Raw genomic sequence first — 22,742 nt, 5'->3', positions numbered from 1 at the left:
CACACAAAATAATTACTTGTATATTTGTCTGAATTTGTCAACACAACATACAAATAATCCTTTCTACTTGCATGTTGCAGGACACATGTCAAAATCTTGGACATTCCAAGAGCTGCCACAATCAAGCCAGGCTGTGAGGTCCCTGGAGCATTCAAGGGAGGGTATGTTGTCAACTTGAATACTGTTTGATTTCACCTTGCTGCAGCTTATATTCACGATTTTGCGTGGTCTTTTGTTTGTATTTTTTGGACTAAAAGGGACTTTGGACTTATTTGCAAAGTGCTGTGAAATCCGGTGCACCTCTTTGTACGAAAATGATATTGAGATTCCTTGATGTGTCTTAAAATCTGATGTGCCTTAAAGGTACAATGTGCGATTTTGATGTCATTTTGAAGCGTATTGCATGCAAAAACACCCCTACCAAAAGAGTGTGAAGAAATAATCCTGCTGGCATGTGCTTACTAAAGTGTATTCATAGCATAGCGGAATTTTATTTAAAAATTAGCCGGCTAAACTACTAGCTGCAGCCCGTCCCTTCTTGCCGTTCCAGTTTATGAATGAGGTGGCGATAATAGTTTTATGAAATAAAACTCACCTATGCTACGTATACACTTTGGTTAGGATGACAATAGGATTATTTCCTCACACTCTTTTGGTATGTATAACTGTCTTTTGCACGCAATACACTTCAAAATGACATCAAAATCGCACATTGTGGGGGCGTCGTGGCTCAGGTGGTTAAGGCGCCATACCATGAATGCGGGCGACCCGGGTTCGATTCCGGCCCGAGGTCATTTCCCGATCCCTTCCCGTCTCTCTCCCGCTCATTTCCTGTCTCTACACTGTCCTATCCAATAAAGGTGCAAAAAGCCCAAAAAAATATCTTAAAAAAAAAAAAAAAAAAAAAAATCGCACATTGTACTTTAAGTTTGAAAACTATGGTAAATGAAGTAGTGTATGTATTGATGTAATGTATGTTTTATGTATTTATCAGGAACTCATTGGTATGATGCATAAATCAGCAGGCATTTTAATTTTAAAATGTGTGTACTTTTCAGTAACAACACCAAGGTCGGCTCCAGGCCATTACGGTCAGCTTAGGCCGTCACAACTGACAAGACATGGTAAATCACATTTAATTTCTTATTTGAAGTCTTTGTGATATAATCATCCCCATTTAGAAGAAAAATGTATGCTAAAAGGATCACATTTGCACTGATGTGCTATAAGAATGAATGAATTTATTTGTCTGAATTGCAGAGAAATTCAACTTCCTGTAATCCCAATTTAAATTCAATTCTATGCAGATTCAAAACAATGATGCCAATTCATATTCAATATTAAATTCTGAATTTTGTACAAGCTTGTTTCACACAACTTGTTTTTCCCCTTTTGTAGATCTGTTTGGTGACATATCTCCACGTGACCAGTTTCTCAATGGTAAGCTACCAAATAGTTGTCGGTAGCCTCATAAGCATCTGTATTTGACACCTTTTAATAGAATTTGAGTCTTATCTGACTGACTTGTACGTTTCTTATTGTGTTTCAGAATCAGGCGCTACCTGCCACCAGCTGCAGGTCCCACAGAGAGAAAGTATGATGCCATATTTCCTTTTTGTACAGTCATGTGCACACAATTCTGCAATAACACCTTAACTATAAAGTCTGGTTTACACTAGAGAAATGCATGAAATTAACGTGCATAAATTGTTTTACAGATGTGACCATGCAAGGTAGTGGGCAGCTTTACAAAGGTAAGTCTATTAAAAGCAGTTATGGTACTGTATGTAACAACATAAGTGATGTGCACATTTTTCTCTCATGACAATTTATTTCCATCCTTTTTTTAAGACATCACCATCGAGAAGCCGGCAGTAAGTCAGACCTGTTCCCAGTGCATGTTGGACTCCGGCAGGGCTGCCCTTTGTCACCGGTTCTGTTCATAATTTTTATGGACAGAATTTCTAGGCGCAGCCAGGGGCCGGAAGGAATCCTGTTTGGGAACCACAGGATTTCATCTCTGCTTTTTGCGGATGATGTTGTCCTGTTGGCTTCTTCAAACCAGGACCTTCAGCATGCACTGGGGCGGTTTGCAGTCGAGTGTAAAGCGGCTGGGATGAGAATCAGCACCTCCAAGTCCGAGGCCATGGTTCTCGACCGGAAAAGGGTGGCTTGCCCTCTCCAGGTTGGTGGAGAAGTCCTGCCTCAAGTGGAGGAGTTTAAGTATCTCGAGATCTTGTTCACGAGTGAGGGAAGGATGGAGCGTGAGATCGACAGGCAGATCGGTGCAGCCTCCGCAGTGATGCGGTCGCTTTACCGGTCCATCGTGGTGAAGAAGGAGCTGAGCCAAAAGGCGAAGCTCTCAATTTACCGGTCGATCTACGTTCCGACTCTCACCTATGGTCATGAGCTTTGGGTAATGACCGAAAGAACAAGATCGCGGATACAAGCGGCCGAAATGAGTTTCCTTTGCAGGGTGGCTGGGTGCTCCCTTAGAGATAGGGTGAGAAGCACAGTCACTCGGGAGGAGCTCGGAGTAGAGCTGCTGCTCCTCCACATCGAAAGGAATCAGCTGAGGTGGCTCGGGCATCTTTTTTGGATGCCTCCTGGACGCCTCCCTGGGGAGGTGTTCCAGGCATGTCCCTCTGGGAAGAGGCCCCGGGGAAGACCCAGGACACGCTGGAGGGACTATGTCTCTCGGCTGGCCTGGGAACGCCTCGGTGTTCTTCCCGAGGAGCTGGCCGAGGTGTCTGGGGAAAGGGAAGTTTGGGCTTCCATGCTTAGACTGCTGCCTCCGCGACCCGGCCCCGGATAAGCGGAAGAAGACGAGACGAGACGAGAGACCATCGAGAAGCTGACGGAGATGGTAGCAGAGGTGCTTGTGGTGGCGAGAGGACTCGCAAGGGATATGCAGTTCCTCAGGGGGCACATGGCAGGTGGCATCCCCGATCAAGGTCAAGCTCTGGAGTGCCCCATCAAACTGCCCCTCAGCAATGAGGCAGACTTTAACAATGCTGAAGCACTGTTGAAGACTGAGGCAGTCCGTCTAAAGATGGTAATTTGTTAAAGAAGCTGATCTTGACTTATACATTTCTTATTGTGTTTCAATTAATAATAATTTAAAAAACAATGTTCATCTCACTATATGGTGTGAGGTTGATCTGTCCAGTAGATCCCACTCAACAGTGAACTGATCTTTGGCCCCATGAAGCGCCCGGAAGGGGCGGAAACTTAGGCACTCTATAGGCAAACTGGCATGAGCTTTATTCCATTTTTCCTCTTATCTCACTAGATTGCCCACTTGGCCTTGGTGGGAGGCACCACTTCTGAGTCTATGGTTCGGAGGATGCTTGGAACAGCACTTACCAATGGCCTGGCCTGCAGCTACAGTTGGGCTGGCAAGAATAACAAAAAGGCTTTTAAAGAAACCGTGCTACAGGAGTGCATGTTTGGTGAGTTTATATAAATGTTCCTTCTTGACACACGTGCCGTTTTGACACAGTAATGGTAAAAGTTCAATATTGTACACTTAAAGAACTGTTTTCAGATAAACATTGCATTTCATCACAAACTAAGATTAAAATTTGGACACATGCTGTTGATCCAAGAAATATTGGTTACTGTGGTAGCACGCAGGCGCACACACACCCCTCTACAAATGCCTTGTTTAAACTGTTTAAGTCGGGCCAAACGTTCTATCTAACATTACACTTAGCAGACTCTTTAATCTTATTTCATAGCCCTCCACAAAATCACACAGTGAACGAAAGATACCATTTGTGGTTTGCCTCAAGAAATGCAATTCTTAGTAATGAAATAAAACTAAGAAATGCAGTTCTTAGTAATGGAATTATATTATATGTCATACAACTTTTGTATTATTCCTGTCTTTCAGCTGCTGCTCGGCAGAGTGACCGGCGGCTTACCCAGCAGGCCTTCAGCGAATTGGTGAAAAATTGGCTTCGGTACGCCCCTTGGCGTGTCAGGGGAAAGAAAAGGAACTAGATGTAAGTGAACTTGATATTCCTAAATTGCTGTTTTGTAAAAGTAAGAGGTGATTTGTAGTATTTGCTGTCTGCAAAACGTTCTATCATGAGCACTGACATAAATGTTGCCTCTGCTTCTCCCACAGCCTCCACTTCAGGATTGAAGTCTTTTTTTTTTTTTCTGTTGTTACTGACACAATAAAACAACAATAACAAACACTCCCTCTTCTGTTATTTCATTCAGTAATTGACAAATATGTATGAATGTATGTGGTTGTATGCAGTGTTTGATCTGTCTGTGTAGGCTGATAGACACCCATGAAGTAACTCTGAATGAATAATAAAAGTAATTATACTCTATTAGCATATGTACCTTTTAGATAATGGTCAAACAGATATCGATTCAGTGTCATGACATGTCGATTTCCATTTAGATGATGGTTGAATCACCATTGATTCAGTATATTATTTCAACATGAAATCAACAGAAATTTAAATGTAAGTTTCTATTTAGATGATGGTTGAATCACTACTGATTCAATGCTGATAGGGTTGAAAATTCAACGTTGATTCAACCCAAATTCAAGGGGACACTTTCAATATCATTTCAACATTGAAATAATGTCTTCTGCCAAACGCTATTTCAATGTTGATTCAACTGATTTTTGCTATCTGGGCAGTGAAACATGGTGGAGGTTGTGTCGTGACTTGTTCTTGCATGGCTGCTTCTGGAACAAACTCACTAATCCTGAGTGATGATGTAACTCAGGATGGTAGCATTAGAATGAACTCAGAAGGCTACACAAACATTCTGTCTGATAATTTACTGTACAAAGAAGATGCACCCAATTTAATTGGGAGGAACTTCAACACGCAGCAAGGCAGTGACCCAAAACACACTGCCAACACAACAAAGGACTTCATCATGGGGAAAAGTGGAAGGCTTTAGTCTGGCTAAGTCAATCCCCAGACCTTACACCAACTGAGCATGCATTTCAACTCCAGAAGAGGAAACTGAAAGGAGAAACCCCCCAAAACAAGCAACAACTGACAGAAGCTATGGTACAAGCCTGGAAAACTATCATAAAAGAAGAATGAAACACTTATACATGAAGGACTATATGACTAGGATAAGACTAGAATATAGGATTATCTGTTCCTGTATTTTTGCTCAACAAAAAATTGGGTCGTCTACCACGAAAGGTGCCACGTTTTAAGTTGTGTAGCACATTTAGATGTGAATATCAGGAAATGAAAGTTGAAATTCTGGTCTACCATGTCATATTCATCTTTTGATCTCAAACCCAAATGTCTTCAGTAGAAAGCCAAAAAAAGAATTGGCCGTGATGTTCCAATACTTTTGGAGGGTTTTTCCCATGTAAAAAGCAAAAAACATGGAACCATTTCATGCTTCTTTTCTTTACCAACCTAAAATGTCACCACTAGAAAGAGAATGTCAAAACTTAACCTATGTGGCCAAAAGTATGTGAACACCTGACCATCACACCCATATGTGAGTCTTCCCCATGCTGGTGCGAAAACACTTGAAATACACAATTGTTTAGAATGTCTTTGTATGCTGTAATATTAAGGGTTTCCCTTCACTGGAACTTACAGTAGGGGGCAGCACGGTGGTGTAGTGATTAGCACTGTCGCCTCACAGCAAGAAGGTCCTGGGTTCGAGCCCAGCAGCCGACAAGGACCTTTCTGTGTGGAGTTTGTGTGTTCTCTCCGTGTCTGTGTGGGTTTCCTCTGGGTGCTCCGGTTTCCCCCACAGTCCAAAGACATGCAGGTTAGGTTAACTGGTGACTCTAAATTGACCGTAGGTATGAATGTAAGTGTGAATGGTTGTCTGCGTCTATGTGTCAGTCCTGTGATGACCTGGTGACTTGTCCAGGGTGTACCCCGCCTTTTGCCCGTAGTCAGCTGGGATAGGCTCCAGCTTGCCTGCGACCCTGTAGAACAGGATAAAGAGGCTAGAGATAATGAGATGAGATAGTTGAAACGATCTAGCATTTCCTATTAGAAGAATACAAGACACCAACTCTGAGGTCATTAAAACTAGTTCTAGATTGTAACCAACTTATTCCAAGATGTCTTGTCAAGTAAAATTATATGTCCATACAGCAAGATAATTTCACTAGTATTAAGGAATTTTCTCCTCAAATTCAGTTTTCAATTTTTTGCAGTGTGGTCAGCTGTCCATAGATAGTACTTCTAGCCATATAGTGTAGTTCCAGGTCTAAAAACACAAACGTGCAAATGCACTTTAAATCTGCTTTAAATATGGTAAAGAATATATGAAAAAGACATGGTGCAGTATAAAAAAAAAATTAATGTACGTTTGTACCCGTGTCAGTCGGAACATTCTGGGAGTGAGAGTGAGAACAAGGTAATCTAAACAGACGTGAGACAGTTAGAGAACAGGGCTTAGGTGTGACACTTGAGTCATTACTCCTGTAGCTTATACTCAGTTACCTCCCTTCAACCTACACCCATGCTCCCACCTGTACATCGTGATAATACTGTGGTTACTGTGATGTAGCTCCAGTATGGTTAACATGGTTACTATGATATAAAGGTGGCTACAAAACAAAACAACCTCTCCTTTGGTTTTAAGAAAAATCATGCCCCCCCCCCCCCCCACACACACACACACACACTTATTCATGTGGCTAACATTACACATACTGTACTGACTACAGCACAGCTGATGATACACATGTAAAATAATATTGTTTGTGCAGTCAAACAAACACTTCCCTTATTTTATTGGTTACCAGCATGGTGAAAAAACAAGATTAACTAATTGGAATCTGTTTTTAGAAAATAGAATGCAATTTCCCCATGTTATTTGTTATATTAATCATTTCAGTAGATGTGTCACAAAGGGATCCATTCATTCATTCATTCATTTGCTGTGGTATTCAGGACTATGGCCTACTTAATCTGTCCCTATTGTTCTTGTTCAATTTAGCACTTAGCAGGTATAAGATAGAATTGGATTTTGTACTGTATTCCTGTATATTCAGTCTCTGTGAGAATCCTCTTTCATTTCATTGCTGTTCTTAATTTTTTCTTTACTATTTAATTGAAAATAAATTTAGATTGTTATAGTCTATTTTTGTGAATGAATACACACGGTGTTATCAGATTCTGTTATTTTTCTTTTTTGCATCTTCAAATGTATTTTAAGATGTATATTTAGCCATGAAATGGCTAAATAAATTGTCCAGTAAAATAATAGTGGTGATTTTTTTGAGTAATATACTGTTACCAATACATAGTGATGTAAAAATTCAGTACAACATGTGCATTGTGGTACACAACAAAGATATGGTAAGAATTCTGTCAGTGGCGGCTGGTAGTCTTTCAAACAGGGGAGGCTGGTCGGTTACGATATTTCCAGATTTTAAAAGAAAAAACACATCAATTTTGCCCATACTCTTGCCTCTGATCTGGCTGACTGTTGGCAGGGTCACAAACTGTGAAATAACAGGTTCTTTTGGCCCATTAGCCTACTGTCCAATATACATGATGGTGGTGTTGGGGGGGGGGGGGGGGGGGTTATATTTTAACATTTTATATTTTAAAATTGTGGCATGTTGTTTAAAAATTGACCTCGGCTGTGTTTTTGTTTAAAAATGTTTTCCAAATTGTAGCTGTGTTTAATTCATATCCAGAAAAACATATATTCCAATATAATATACTCAGCATAAACATTTTAAATAGATTCTATATTTTTGGTCCATCCATGACATATTACTAAAGTAGCCTATTTACTGTTGTTGATGTGGGTCACTTGCTGTTAGCCAATTCACTTTCTCATACCAGGAGAGCTGAAAGGAACGAGTATTATTCCCTACCTTTTTCACCAAGTCAATTTGAGGCGTTGGTCTACCCTGCTCTTTAATTTTAATTTTTTCCTCAAAAGGAAGACTGGCAAATGGCTTCGCCAAAATTAAATCAGCAATGCTTGGCATCCGTGCGCAGCTTTCTTGCTAGCTGACTAGCCCCCTCAAGTTCAGTCACTCAAATAAACGAAATTTCTGGAACTAAGATAGCAAACTTGACAACACTATATTTACATTTTATTTACAATGAAAATATATACAAACTAAAAAAGCTGGTCGAAACCGTATGTAATGAATGAAATCGAAATGTAAGCTGATCTCTTACAATACACCACAGCACTTCTGAATCCGCATGGGACTGAACTGATGTTGCCAGATACTGCTGACGTTATCCAGCCCAAAATATGTTCAAAACCCGCCAAAATGCACTTAAAACCGCCCAATTGAGCGGTAAACCGCCCAATCTGGCAACACTGACCGCTGCCTGTCTATAGTTGAAACAAGCTGTCAATCAAAGAAAATATCCGGCCGCTTTCACCAATCACCAGTCTCCTTGCGGAAACTGCCATGTCCCTCCCATGTGAGGCTCGGAGTCCGTGGGCGGGCATTTTCGCAGTATTTGTTCAATAATCGTCTTGCATTTTGAGATTGACAAGCACATAGCTCCCAATCCACTGAGGCTGGGCTGCATCGCGCTGTCGAGGGGGAAAAACTCACGCACACATTAGGCGAACTGGGGAAAGTTATAACGGAATGATTTCGCACTGTAGTGGGTTGAGCACATATATTTCTATGATTCTGGATCTGAAATAGCAATGTTATAAGGTCGGCTATAACATAAGCCTAGAGCAATTCATCCTACACGATGTTCGTCATTTTTAGAGGAGGCTGAGCCTCCCTCGCTGTCTTAGAGCAATCGCCCGTGAATTCTGTAGATAGAAATGAGTAACCCTGACAACTGCAATTGAACACAGCAAAGTAATGTGTTTAATATAATGTTTAATGTATGCTAATTTAATGTTCAATAAAAAAGAGAGCTTCAGAATAACATAAATGGTGGCATGGTGGTGTAGTGGTTAGCACTGTTGCCTCACAGCAAGAAGGTCCTGGGTTTGAGCCCAGGGGCTGACGAGGGCCTTTCTGTGTGGAGTTTGCATGTTGTCTGCGTGGGTTTCCCCCACAGTCCAAAGACATGCAGGTTAGGCTAATTGGTGGCTCTAAATTGACTGTAGGTGTGAATGTGAGTGTGAATGGTTGTTTGTCTCCGTGTGTCAGCCCTGCGATGACCTAGTGACTTGTCCAGGGTGTACCCTGCCTCTCGCCCATAGTCAGCTGGGATAGGCTTCAGCTTGCCAGCAACCCTGTACTGGATAAGTGGCTACAGATTTTATATATATATATATATATATATATATATATATACAGGGTGTCTCAAAAAAATGTACTCACACTTTAACTGTCCCTAACATGCTGCCTTTTTTGTGTTGCAGGTGTAATTAATTAATCACAGCATGGCAGGAAATTATCGCACCAAACCAAGAACAATTGATGCACTGAAATTGGAAATTGAAAGACAATGTCGCGATATTCCTAATGACCTGTTTCATGATGTTTGCGAATCCCTTGGTGCGCGTTATCAGCGTTGTCTGGACAATAATGGTCATCAATTTGAACATTTGCAAACATGATTCTTCAATTACATTTGTCTTCTGTATTCGAAGCTATTCCATTTCACTCTATGCTCATAAATAAAGGTTTTCTCGTCATTCAAAGTGAGTACATTTTTTTGAGACACCCTGTATATATATATATATATATATATATATATATATATATATATATATATATATATAAATAAAAATTGTTTTAACTGTTTGTGGTGAGCTGGCATCCCATCCAGGGTGTATTCCTATCTGACTTTGAGCATTCTTGGATAAGTTCCGGGTCCACCATGACTCAAGTAGGAGTGCTTACTGAAGATAAATTAATGAATATTTTAAATTGTAACTAGAAATCGCCATCACACACACACACACACACACACACACACACACACCTAAAATACTTTAAAATAATGTGTTTTGCTTTGTTGGATGATGGTTCTTCTGTCCCGTGTCTGGCACATTTTACCTGATAATGGAAGGTTTATCTAAGGTTTATATAAGGTTTTATTGCTTATTACATTTATGCATTATCAAAATAGAGTACAGGTATTTCCAAGATGTGGCCCATTTTACCTAACTAACCTTTACTGCTTCCGGACATGATGTCATTTATACAGGTAATTTCATTTTGATTTATAAATATGTAAAATATATATATATATATATATATATATATATATATATATATATATATATATATATATATAAAAGATCATTATGTATATATGTGCTGTCTAAAGTTTCTAATTGTTTGTGCGTAAAACAATTAGAAATTTTAGAAGACAAATATACATTAATAATTTTCTTAATTTGCTTTGTTATTTATAAATGACAAACACCAATGGATGGTACCTTAGTTAATTTAAAAAAAAAAATGCTGTATATTTATTTATGCCACAGAGGATTTTGTCCAAGAGCTTTTTTTTTTCCTGAAGGTAATTTGAATCACAATCCCAGTGATGTTATAAAGAAGGGGTTTTTTTAGTACTTGAAAGGAAGTGTACATTTTCTGATGCTATGCACTTTTACATTAAACTCCATAACTTAACTGCTTAAATCTTGCCCCATCCCATTTTGACTCATTCTACGCCACACCAGAAACACCAGAAACTTAGACAAGCCCACACTCAGCAACCTCACCCAAGTGATAGGTGATAGCTGCCTTTAGATTTATTATTTTTCTTTATTACGTACAGTACACTTGCCTGCTCATGTTTGAGGCATGTTGCCTCAAATTATGTCTTTGTGTGTGTTGGGTAATGCTTTAGTAAGTGAAATCATGGATGAGTGAAAGGGATTTAAAAAGAGAGAGAGAATAAAACAATAAACACTAAATTCAGGACAGGAGGAAAACTGGGAAAATTTATTACTCACATAATTAATTGGTTATATAAACCATATTTTTTGTGTTCACAAAAATCAAATCCAGTGATATTTGTTAATTGGAAGGCTATGATTTCAAATTAGTTCTGAAAAATAAAACACAGTGTGTGATTTCAGCACTGGGGAGTGTGTGACTGCACATTTACACTCTGTAATTGATTACGTCATAAGACATTCTTTGGAACATTTTTGACTCAAAAGGTGTGGCAACCTGCTGAAGATATAAAGGAGTTGTGAGTTTACGATAGTGTTTAGCAACAACACAGCACTGACTAATGGAAGGTGAGTTTCTACAATTCTGTCATGTAGATGCACAGTACATGTAATGTGTTTTGTTTTTGACTCATGATGCATTCATACTGTATAATAAATTAATATTTAGACAGTTAGATTAAGCATAAATAGATCACTGTGTATTTTTCTGTTCCAGCCTTACATTAAAATATTCATTTTAAAATCATAGTCTTGTATCAATTTGTTACTGTTCTGTATTTGTGTGTTCAGGGTTGAAACTTATTCACGTGAGCCTAGAGGAAGCTCAGAACCATGTGTGGCACAAGACAGAAGGGCTAAACTTCACTTCTCTGGTAGTGAGGAGGGGACAGCCTTTTCGACTCACACTGAGCTTCAATGGACCTTATATGTCAAGAAAAGATGACCTTATACTCAGAATAGAACTAGGTATGAGTCCACATTTTTGGCTATATAAGGTACCTTTAAAAAAAATCTTAAGTTGATCTTTATGAACTATCTTTACTTTATGTCTTGCTTTGTCCTTTATCATACAATGTTTATTTTGACAGATAAAAAAAAAACTGTTACAATTTTGCTAAATTACATTTGCACAAAGAAGCCTCAAGATATAAAATATTGATTGATTGATTGATTGATTGATTGATTGATTGATTGATTGATTGATTGATTGATTGATATAAAAATACATGATATAACATCCCAGCTGTTTTACACATATGAAAGAGTGGTCTTCCTCAGACAGCTACCCTACTATACACAATTTTCTCAATTTATAACTGTTAGGTCAGAGATTCACCGTCTCTTCCTCTTGCTCCAACCGGAGCGATCACCCTCTCGCAGATCGGTCCCTTCGTGTCACCCAGAGCTCTGGGGCGAATTGTGAAACAAGACAGGAACTCCATAGTTTCACAGTCTTTATTCACAATTCCCCAGAAAACGAAGAGAAAACAGGATACTTTATATATGTGTGTGTGTGTGTGTGTGTGTGTGTGTGTGTGTGTGTGTGTGTGTGTGTATGAAGTCTGCATGCGAGTAAGTGGGTCAAGTTATCTGCAGCAGAGCAGGACACGTTATCGCAATGGTATGCAATAATAAGCAAAATGTTCAGACACATTCCTGATGTACAGCCTGTTCTTAAGATAGCTGGTATTAAGACAAAATATTTGCATGTCAGTATAGCATATAAGAACAAAGGGTTACAAATAAGTTAATACCTTCTTGGTTAAACTGAGATCAAGAATAAATCCTTATAATAACCTTCTCCCACTTTTCATTCTTTCTTCCCTGCAGATCGTCTTTACAATGACATTCCCATCACATCCTCAAAAGCCACATCTCAGTTCCAGTGGTCTGCCTATTTTCAGCAGGATACGCTGGGCCCCAGCACCCCTCACAAGGCTTCTGTGGGTGTGTACATTCCGCCCACTGCTAGCGTGGGAGTGTATGAGCTCCATCTGTTGTTCATGTCTCGTTTTGGCTCTCACAGTTGCAAGGTTGGAGAGTTTACCCTGCTCTGTAATCCTTGGTGTGCAGGTGAGTGTGGATTTTCCTGAAGTTGCAAACATTTTATCTAATGCTTGTGAGGTTACACTATACAGTACACTGAACCATTCTGTTATTACACAATACTGTTGTGTCTCATATTATTTATCTAAAGTTTATATCAGTAGGAAAGATGCTACAAGATACTGAATTTGTTTGTGTCTGTCCTATCTATCTATCTATCTATCTATCTATCTATCTATCTATCTATCTATCTATCTATCTATCTATCTATCTATCTATCTATCTATCTATCTATCTATCTATAGCTGACTCTGTCTACTTGCCTGAAGAAAATCAGAGAGAAGAGTATGTGAAGAATGACTTTGGCCTGTTGTACCAGGGTACAGCCAAAAACATCAGCTTTAGGCCATGGGGCTTTGATCAGGTGTGAGAAGCTTCAGTGTTTTACTTTAAGTAATGCTAGAGGATAAGTTTGACCTTTGGTATTTTCAACTGTAAGACTACACTGTAAAAAAAATCCCGTTGTTTTTACGGAAAAAAACTGGCAGCTGGAGTCACCAGAAAAAATCCGTAAAATATACAGCAAAACAGTAATTGCTTTTACAGCACAGCATGTACATTTTACAGTTTAAAGTAGCAAATATAACAGAAGTCCAGTGTTTTATATGCTGGATTTAACTGTAAAATGTACAAGCTGTACCGTAAAAGCAATTACCGTTTTGCTGTATATTTTACGGATTTTTTCTGGTGACTCCAGCTGCCAGTTTTTTTCCGTAAGAACAACGGGATTTTTGTATGCTGGTTTCAATGATCTACTAGACAGATATTTTTTTGGGGGGGCTTTTTTCACCTTTATTGAATAGGACAGTGTAGAGACAGGAAATGAGCTAGAGAGAGACTGGGAAATGACCTTGGGTCAGAATCGAACCCGGGTCCCCAGATTCACAGTATGGCGCCTTAGTCGACTGAGCCACGACAGTGGCCGTTTTTGTATTTTTTTTAACAGGGCAATTATGTAATTTTAACTATCACATTCTGTTTTAGTATTACAGTTTGTCTGTGTTTAAACTACAACAATTTGTAAATTCTACAAAAAAATATGATCAATTCAACATATTCTTACTGTTAAATTAACAGTGGTATTTGGTGAGGAGTTTTACAGTATATTGATGTAAATTACACACTGCTTCATTGTTTTTGTATTTACAGTTTTTTTATGTCATGATTTTACATAAATTCCCTGTTAATTCTACGGACATTTTTTACAGTGTAGTTTTCAACTGAAAACCTTCACATTTAATATTGATTGATCATGCTAGCAGAAAATTTAATTCTATACCCAGATTACAATTTACTATATAAGTGTGGCTGCAAAAACCCTTCACATGGTAAAATTTTGACATTGTATACTATAAATAGTTCTTAAAACTAAGGGCTATGTGTAACTGAAATTGATGTCTCAATCACAAAGAAAGGTCTAGCATTTTAAAGTCTGGTTACCCCAAAAGTCATCTCATCTCATTATCTCTAGCCGCTTTATCCTTCTACAGGGTCGCAGGCAAGCTGGAGCCTATCCCAGCTGACTACGGGCGAAAGGCGGGGTACACCCTGGACAAGTCGCCAGGTCATCACAGGGCTGACACATAGACACAGACAACCATTCACACTCACATTCACACCTATGGTCAATTTAGAGTCACCAGTTAACCTAACCTGCATGTCTTTGGACTGTGGGGGAAACCGGAGCACCCGGAGGAAACCCACGCGGACACGGGGAGAACACGCAAACTCCACACAGAAAGGCCCTCGCCGGCCCTGGGGCTCGAACCCGGACCTTCTTGCTGTGAGGCGACAGCGCTAACCACTACACCACCGTGCCGCCCCTACCCCAAAAGTGAAAACAGAAAAAAAAACACTAAAAATATGCTGCCTAAAAATCTCTACATTTATAATCTAAAGAATTCTAAGTTTTTAAAGGGAAATGAGTTATGTCTTTAATTATCAGCATCATCCATAACAGTCTCTGTCTCATCATTTGAGTCAAAATTCACTTGCATCATTTAACACAAGCCTTTGTCTTTGCTTGACTGATCTCTGTTGATGAACTATCAATGTTAAAATAATCAGTCATGCACCATTTGACTTAAGTCGGAGCTTGGAAAGAACACATTTTTGAACTCCATGCAATTCAAACACAGAATGGGGAAAAACAGCTCTGCCTCCATGTTTGTCTTTTGTTAGCAACAAGCTAGCCAGCTAACTGTGATGAGTGATGTATATTTACCTCCTCAAATACAAACAAAAACTCTATATGGCAATCTGTATATGGCAATGTTATATTTAACAAGTGACTATGTCTTCATGTTGATTCGCAAAACTTAATATATACACAGCATTGACCATTTAAAGGTAAGAAGTGCTGCTTTATTTACCGCTGATACCGAGAACAGCCATGTTGATTCAGTGTCACTTGCTGAACTCAGAGGAACTCAGGGTTGAGGAGACCGGCCCGAGTTCCTGAGTAAGAATTCCAAGTCAAGGGGTATTTTCTTTGTTTTTTCCTGGCTGGAGGTCAGGAATTGCGAATTACAACCTATAGTCGAATGCTACATGAGTAATTCAATCTGTTGTGTTGGCTTTTTTTTGTCATTTAATTAGGTCACATATATATATTAAAAAAAAAGTTGCCCACTGTCATCTGTACAGCTATTCGGTGTTTAGATTATTATGATGAGGTGACAGCCCGGTACATCACAGACATTTTGACAGCCAGTGTCTGATCACTAACTAAATTATGTGCATTTCGCTATGGCACAAAACTAACCAAAAGGTTACTTAATTCCTGAAATTCACTGGAAGAAGAAATAGCTAGTAAAGCCTGTTTGAGGCATACTGCTTTGATCAGTGCATTTGGTAAACTCTTTCCTCAACATGATCTTTGCAAACAGACAGCCAAGGTCAGTTTACTGTGGGTGCAGGTGCAGGAGACTAACTTATTATTTGCATTTTCAGTATGAAAGTGGTATCCTGGAGATCTGTATGATGCTACTGCAGGTGAGCAATGAACACAAGAAAAACTGGAAGAGTGATTATGCTAATCGTGCTGACCCTGTTTACATCAGCAGAGTCGTCTCAGCTATGGTGAGCAACTTCTCGCCCATCTTCTACTTCCTCTCTCCCATGTCTGTCTCAGTTCTTTTTCTGTGTACTAATAGTGGGGTATTTTTGAGCAGATAAATCATAATGATGACTGCGGTGTGCTGCAAGGGAATTGGTCGGAGGATTACAGAGATGGTGTCAACCCGTCAGACTGGACGGACAGTGGAACCATTTTGAAACAGTGGGCCAAATCTGGCTTCCGTCCTGTCAAATATGGACAGTGCTGGGTTTTTGCCGCTGTCATGTGCACAGGTGCAGAATAATATAATGCTTAAGTGCTGATGAGAAACATATCAAATATGTGCTTTCTGGGGAAAAAGCATCATTAAAAACACATTATGCTGTGTTTTCATTAGTAATGAGAGTGCTGGGAATCCCGACTCGTGTGGTCACCAACTATAACTCGGCTCATGACACTAATGCGAACCTAGTAATTGAAGAGTATTACACTGAGAAAGGGGAAAAGCTGCCTCATAATCGTGACAGTATCTGGTGAGTTGTGTATTATTCGTGCCAGTGGTGAATACACTACATAAGTTTCATGGTCAGTTACATACTTACAGTTACTTATATAGCCTTACTGTTATGATTTCATTCATTATAATAGGCACAAAAATTAGGGAGTTATACCCTATATTTTCCTTGCAGGAACTTTCACGTGTGGGTGGAGTGCTGGATGAGGAGAGGAGATCTGAGATCAGGATTTGATGGCTGGCAGGCAGTCGACCCCACTCCACAGGAGAGAAGTGGAGGTCAGTCTTATTTCTTTAGCTGAAGCATATCATGAATCTCTGGCATCAGTTACAGTTATTCGTAGATATGAGTAGTGCTTATAGTTATAGTAATTTAATTGTGACAGTACTTAATGCTGAACTATGCATCCTATGTTCCTTCACATCACAGGAATATACAGGTGTGGTCCTGCCCCAGTAAAAGCCATTCAGAAGCGTCAGATAGACTTGGCTTATGACGTCCCATTTATCTACGCTGGAGTCAATGCTGATGTGCAGGTGTACATTGTGCGCCAAGCACAAATACTGGGCTCCACCACTGTGACAGACAGAGTGGGTGTTCTCATATGCACCAAGAGCATGGGATCTAACCAACCACAGGATATCACTTGTACCTACAAACACAAGAAAGGTGAAATAGGAGAGAGAGAGAGAGAGAGGATATTTTTTATTGTTTTTGAGGATTTTTTTTTTGCTTGTTTTGTTTCTAAATTGCTAAAATATAATTTCCCCCAACAATGCAGCTCTACCACCATCTGTCAGACCAAGAAGTCCAAGTAAGTCTTTTCAATATGCAGTGCATTTCTAGGTACAACCTATCCTGCTGTGTAATATTAACTTTTGATATTCTATTTTATAGCAATGAGAATACTGTATATATTAATAGCAAACAGGCTTTATAAAGTATTGAATATTTTTGCTTACAGTGCCAGGACTACCTCAAGCCAACAACCAAGGTAATTTCTGTCATTTAATACTTCCTACTTTGTTGTTCATGAAAAAAAATCAATGTTATTGCTCGTTGCTGTTTCGGAGATATGTTTCTGATTTTGAGATGTCTGTTTTGTATCCTTGTGCACAAGGTCTTTCTGTAAAGCTGAGCTTCATTAATTTGCCTGTGTTTGGGGAAACTATCTCCTTCTTAGTCACTGTGACTAATTGTGACAGTGTTCTGAAGACAGTAAGAGAAAATGTCAATGCTCAGGCAAAGCAGTATTACCACAGTCCATCTAATACCTTCTGGGAAGACAGTAACATCATCCAGCTTGCTCCTCATGGAAGTATGTGTTTGTGCAAGTGTGTAGAATTTATGTTAATTTGAGGTGATTTCTAAAAATCAGATTTAGCCTAAATCTAAATTTAGTTGAACCTATCAATGTTTGAAAAGACTACTTCAATAGGTCAGTAACCGTAGATCTACAGTCATTCATTTAATGTAAACCGGTATGTCTGTGATATGTTTATAATGTGGGAAAGTTTTTAACAAACCCATACTAACCATTTGTTTTTGTGTAAAAAGAAAAGTGTCAGTGGCTAATCATTCATTTCCAAATCAGTCACTCTCTGGCTATGTAATGCATTAATTCCAAGAACATTTTGCCATAGAGTACTATTAGTGATGAAATTTGATGAAATTTTGTAATCAGTCAAATTTCTATGATATATTCATATTCATGAATAATAGCTGAATAACTCAACCAGAAGATTATCATGTTATATGTAATTGAATGTATTTTTTTTTCTCTTGCGCTTGACTCAGGTAAATTACTAGAGCACCAGATCTCATACAGTCAGTATGAAGCACTGGGGAATGAGCAGCTAGTCAATTTGGCAGCGGTCGTAATGGATACAACCACTCATGAGAGAGCCCTGGCTTCTGAAGAGTTTAACATCACCAACCCAACCATCGACATACAGGTAAGAGATCCAGGCTAAAAATATGTTAGAGGTCATTAAAAAAATAAAAATAAAAAAAGGTCTTTACATTGTGTACCCTTTTAATGATACATTTATGTACACATCTACTTACTGTATATAGTGTATCATATATATCAAGAAGCACTGGCCAGAGCTGATCTAGTAAACATTATGTAAAGAATTATGAATTTCAAAAGTCAATGATGTAATCTACTTTATCAAGCTTTAGCAATTAGCTTTATAGTTTAGATTAAACATTTAATGAAAATGTTTCCTTACAAACTTGTACAAAGCTGTCTGACCTTGTATCATTATGACTATTTGTTTTGTCCAGGTTGATAATGAGGACAATATCATCGCCTGCAGACACCACGTTTCTATGGTGACATTCACCAATCCGTTCTCTGTGGCAGTCAGAGGCTTGTTGACTATAGCCGGTTCAGGCTTGCTGGAGGAGAAGGTGCTCATCAAGTATGTGAAAAGCTTTTCAGTTCAGTCACAGTTTACTGCAGTTCTATCCTCATTCCTTTCAGCACTGATTGCAACCTGGTTTCCCGAATGTGCTGCAATAATGAGAACCTCTCTTTTCTTTGGAATAAAGGAGTGAAAAGTACTTGTCACACCACTATCTTACTGTGAATATTGTAAGAATATACTTTCAAAGGGCTAAACCTCAATCTTGTTTGAGGCAGTTAAGTTCATGGGAAGAGAAGTTAAAGCACTGTGACAGGAGTGAGAAAGAGAAAAAAAAAAACACTGTTCCATCAATTAGTGATGTCAAATTCCACCTTTCACCCACTAAATAACAAAGTATGTAGTACAAGCCGAAATTGGGTGCGGTGTCTATTTGGCAGTTGGGAATTCTATGTAATCAGCATTGAGCAACACTTTCTTTTCTCTCGGAGCTAAAACATCAGAAATGCCAATCTTTTTGCATGAGTAACACAAAGAAATTGTATGTAAAATACGTACGTAATGTAAACATGCAGATCAAATGGGATGTTTGTACTGATCAAGGTTCAGGTATTACGTTTACAGTGGTGCTTGAAAGTTTGTGAACCCTTTAGAATTTTCTATATTTTTGCATAAATATGACCTAAAACATCATCAGATTTTCACACAAGTCTTAAAAGTAGATAAAGAGAACCCAGTTAAACAAATGAGACAAAAATATTATACTTGGTCATTTATTCATTGAGGAAAATGATCCAATATTACATATCTATCAGTGGCAAAAGTATGTGAACCTCTAGGATTAGCAGTTAATTTGAAGGTGAAATTAGAGTCAGGTGTTTTCAATCAATTGGATGACAATCAGGTGTGAGTGGGCGCCCTGTTTTATTTAAAGAACGGGGATCTATCAAAGTCTGATCTTCACAACACATGTTTGTGGAAGTGTATCATGGCACGAACAAAGGAGATTTCTGAAGACCTCAGAAAAAGCGTTGTTGATGCTCATCAGGCTGGAAAAGGTTACAAAACCACCTCTAAAGAGTTTGGACTCCACCAATCCACAGTCAGACAGACTGTGTACAAATGGAGGAAATTCAAGATCATTGTTACCCTCCCCAGGAGTGGTCGACCAACAAAGATCACTCCAAGAGCAAGGCGTGTAATAGTCAATGAGGCCACAAAGGACCCCAGGGTAACTTCTAAGCAACTGAAGAGCTCTCTCACATTGGCTAATGTTAATGAGTCCACCATCAGGAGAACACTGAACAACAATGGTGTGCATGGCAGGGTTGCGAGGAGAAAGCCACTACTCTCCAAAAAGAACATTGCTGCTCGTCTGCAGTTTGCTAAAAATCATGTGGACAAGCCAGAAGGCTATTGGAAAAATGTTTTGTGGATGGATGAGACCAAAATAGAACTTTTTGGTTTAAATGAGAAGCGTTATATTTGGAGAAAGGAAAGCACTGCATTCCAGCATAAGAACCTCTCATCTGTGAAACATGGTGGTGGTAGTGTCATGGTTTGGGCCTGTTTTGCTGCATCTGGGCCAGGACGGCTTGCCATCATTGATGGAACAATGAATTCTGAATTATACCAGCGAATTCTAAAGAAAAATGTCAGGACATCTGTCCATGAACTGAATCTCAAGAGAAGGTGGGTCATGCAGCAAGACAACGACCCTAAGCACACAAGTCGTTCTCCTAAAGAATGGTTAAAGAAGAATAAAGTTAATGTTTTGGAATGGCCAAGTCAAAGTCCTGACCTTAATCCAATCGAAATGTTGTAGAAGGACCTGAAGCGAGCAGTTCATGTGAGGAAACCCACCAACATCCCAGAGTTGAAGCTGTTCTGTACGGAGGAATGGGCTAAAATTCCTCCAAGCCGGTGTGCAGGACTGATCAACAGTTACCGGAAACGTTTAGTTGCAGTTATTGCTGCACAAGGGGGTCACACCAGATACTGAAAGCAAAGGGTCACATACTTTTGCCACTCACAGATGTGTAATATTGGCTCATTTTCCTCAATAAATAAATGACCAAGTAAAATATTTTTGTCTCATTTGTTTAACTGGGCTCTCTTTATCTACTTTAAGGACTTGTGTGAAAATCTGATGTTGTTTTAGGTCATATTTATGCAGAAATATATAAAATTCTAAAGGGTTCACAAACTTTCAAGCACCACTGTACGTACAATATGTACACAGAACCATCTTTAAAGAGAGCATGAATGTTGCATTCAAACTATATATCATACGATCCAATAAATTTTATACCGTGTATAGTCTGTGTCTTTGTATATGATCTCTGCTAGTTCCTGGTTTATTTATTTTCCTCCAATATGTCTACAACCTTTACAAATTGTAAAAATTACATTATTGACACTTAATATATAGTGAGTTCACTGTGTTCATATCTAAGCTACCTTCTTCTTCCCTGCTACAGTGTTGCACTTCTGCAGCCCAGAGAGACCATGAACACTATGGTACGCTTTCTACCAAGGATGGCAGGAGTGAAGATGCTGCATGCAAGTCTGAGCCTGGATCTCAACCACATTATTATCCGTGGCTTCAGAACCATTACGGTACAGCCAGCTTGAAAAAGGAAATCAGAACCATGTACTGGAGCCACTGATTGTAAAATGTTTATTTGCTTGAACTGTACCGGTAACTACGTATACTGGAAGAAACAAATATGAAACTGTATTATTTATTTATTGCAGTGTTTTTCTAACTATATTCACTGTACTGATAATTAATTGATGTAAGTGTATCTATGGCCAGCATTTACAATTGTTTTACTTAGGTCATGTATCACATAAATATTTTGTTTACCGTAAAATACCAAATAATAGCCCGGGCTATTATTTGTCTCAATCACGTAAGAGACCCGGCGCGTATTAGAGACTAGGCGGCTATTTGGAACAGGCGATTAATTCCTTCTTCACAAACACCTTCCCCAAAATCTACCTCAAAACGGGGAAAAAATCATTCTCAGATAGGCCTACTTTTAACCAGTATAACTTACAGTTTGTTTAGAGTTAGATTACAGATAGCACGGTGCTGACTTCGGGGAATTTTGAAGACGCAGAATGCATCTTCGCATGGCACAGTCGGGGTGGATAAAGGATAAATCACACACCTTTTCCTGTTAATGACTAGTTAAGTGCATGCTTTACAAAATAATCAAGAAACCACACCATTGTCTGTGCGCAGCACTGTGATTTAATTACTCTGCAAAGTTATGGTCACTTGCTATCACCCTCACCCATGCAGCCTCCACCCTTTGCGCTTCGCGATGTCTGTCAATCTGAAATTGCATGGAGGGCGCGACGTTGAAGCAACATAATTAGGGTGCGAAGTGTCAAACCAAAGGGTTTTTTCTTATGCTGAAAAATAAGTGACCTGCAGTGGCTACATACTGTCATCTTGCATTCTCACGTTTCTCTCCAAGACGTCTCCCTATTTGGCCGATATGAGCCTATTCCCCGAGTGAGTTGGTACGGTGGCTCGACCCCGTAGAAAACTTAAAGTTCGGATGAAAGTTAGTTGAATAGGTTACTGACTTGTAGGCCTACATGTTGCCTGCCTGACGCGTGCTTCTGCCCAACTTGCACGACAGATTACTTGTTGAAAAGGCCCCTTGGATTAGATTGGCCGCGAGCAGACTGAAATGCATGTTAGAACGCTCTCACCTTTTTTGTAAAGCGTCTTCCAGATCCGAATGGGTAAGGGCAAGTGAAATGGTATAAGGTCTTTAATAAAACTCAGTGTGTGCTTTGACGCATGCATTCGGCAATTTAGGTCGTTTAACAGAAGCAGCAGTCCAACCTTGGAAACCCGCAGTCCTCAATGTCACCACACACGCTGGCTTTCGTTGGGTATACCCAAAGGGGTATTCCTCATTCGATGACGTAAGTGATATCCCACACACCCATGTCAAACGTAATTGGCTAAGACATCTGTCAAAAGTTACGGAGTTGCATTCCTCAAGAAATATTACGGTAGACCAAGATTATAACATTGAAATGGCATGTTTATTATCACGTAAGTTACGT

At 39.3% G+C, this 22,742-nt stretch overlaps 2 protein-coding genes across 2 annotated transcripts in view; both read left to right on the top strand.

The window, feature by feature from the left end:
* Positions 1-4,203, top strand: part of LOC132885161 (uncharacterized) — a 30,046-nt gene extending 25,843 nt beyond the window's left edge. The window contains exons 5-12 of the mRNA XM_060919510.1: positions 81-161; positions 1,059-1,124; positions 1,399-1,440; positions 1,550-1,594; positions 1,719-1,754; positions 3,293-3,452; positions 3,896-4,007; positions 4,133-4,203. Of these exons, the coding sequence (XP_060775493.1) occupies positions 81-161; positions 1,059-1,124; positions 1,399-1,440; positions 1,550-1,594; positions 1,719-1,754; positions 3,293-3,330 (308 nt within the window). The 3' untranslated portion in view covers positions 3,331-3,452; positions 3,896-4,007; positions 4,133-4,203. The remainder of the gene's footprint in view (positions 1-80; positions 162-1,058; positions 1,125-1,398; positions 1,441-1,549; positions 1,595-1,718; positions 1,755-3,292; positions 3,453-3,895; positions 4,008-4,132) is intronic.
* Positions 4,204-11,086: 6,883 nt separating this feature from the next.
* tgm5l (transglutaminase 5, like) lies at positions 11,087-22,047 on the top strand. Its single transcript, XM_060919509.1, has 15 exons — positions 11,087-11,169; positions 11,392-11,568; positions 12,433-12,675; positions 12,954-13,072; positions 15,661-15,789; positions 15,882-16,059; positions 16,164-16,299; positions 16,456-16,559; positions 16,711-16,950; positions 17,063-17,095; positions 17,246-17,275; positions 17,402-17,599; positions 18,079-18,236; positions 18,571-18,707; positions 21,131-22,047. Exons 1-15 carry the CDS (start codon positions 11,163-11,165, stop codon positions 21,282-21,284), a joined length of 2,043 nt encoding a protein of 680 aa, XP_060775492.1. The 5' UTR covers positions 11,087-11,162; the 3' UTR covers positions 21,285-22,047.
* The last annotated feature ends 695 nt before the right edge of the window (positions 22,048-22,742 follow it).

Source organism: Neoarius graeffei, chromosome 4 (assembly GCF_027579695.1).
Source record: "Neoarius graeffei isolate fNeoGra1 chromosome 4, fNeoGra1.pri, whole genome shotgun sequence".
NCBI lineage: Eukaryota > Metazoa > Chordata > Actinopteri > Siluriformes > Ariidae > Neoarius > Neoarius graeffei.
This window is presented reverse-complemented; position numbering and strand designations above follow the sequence as displayed.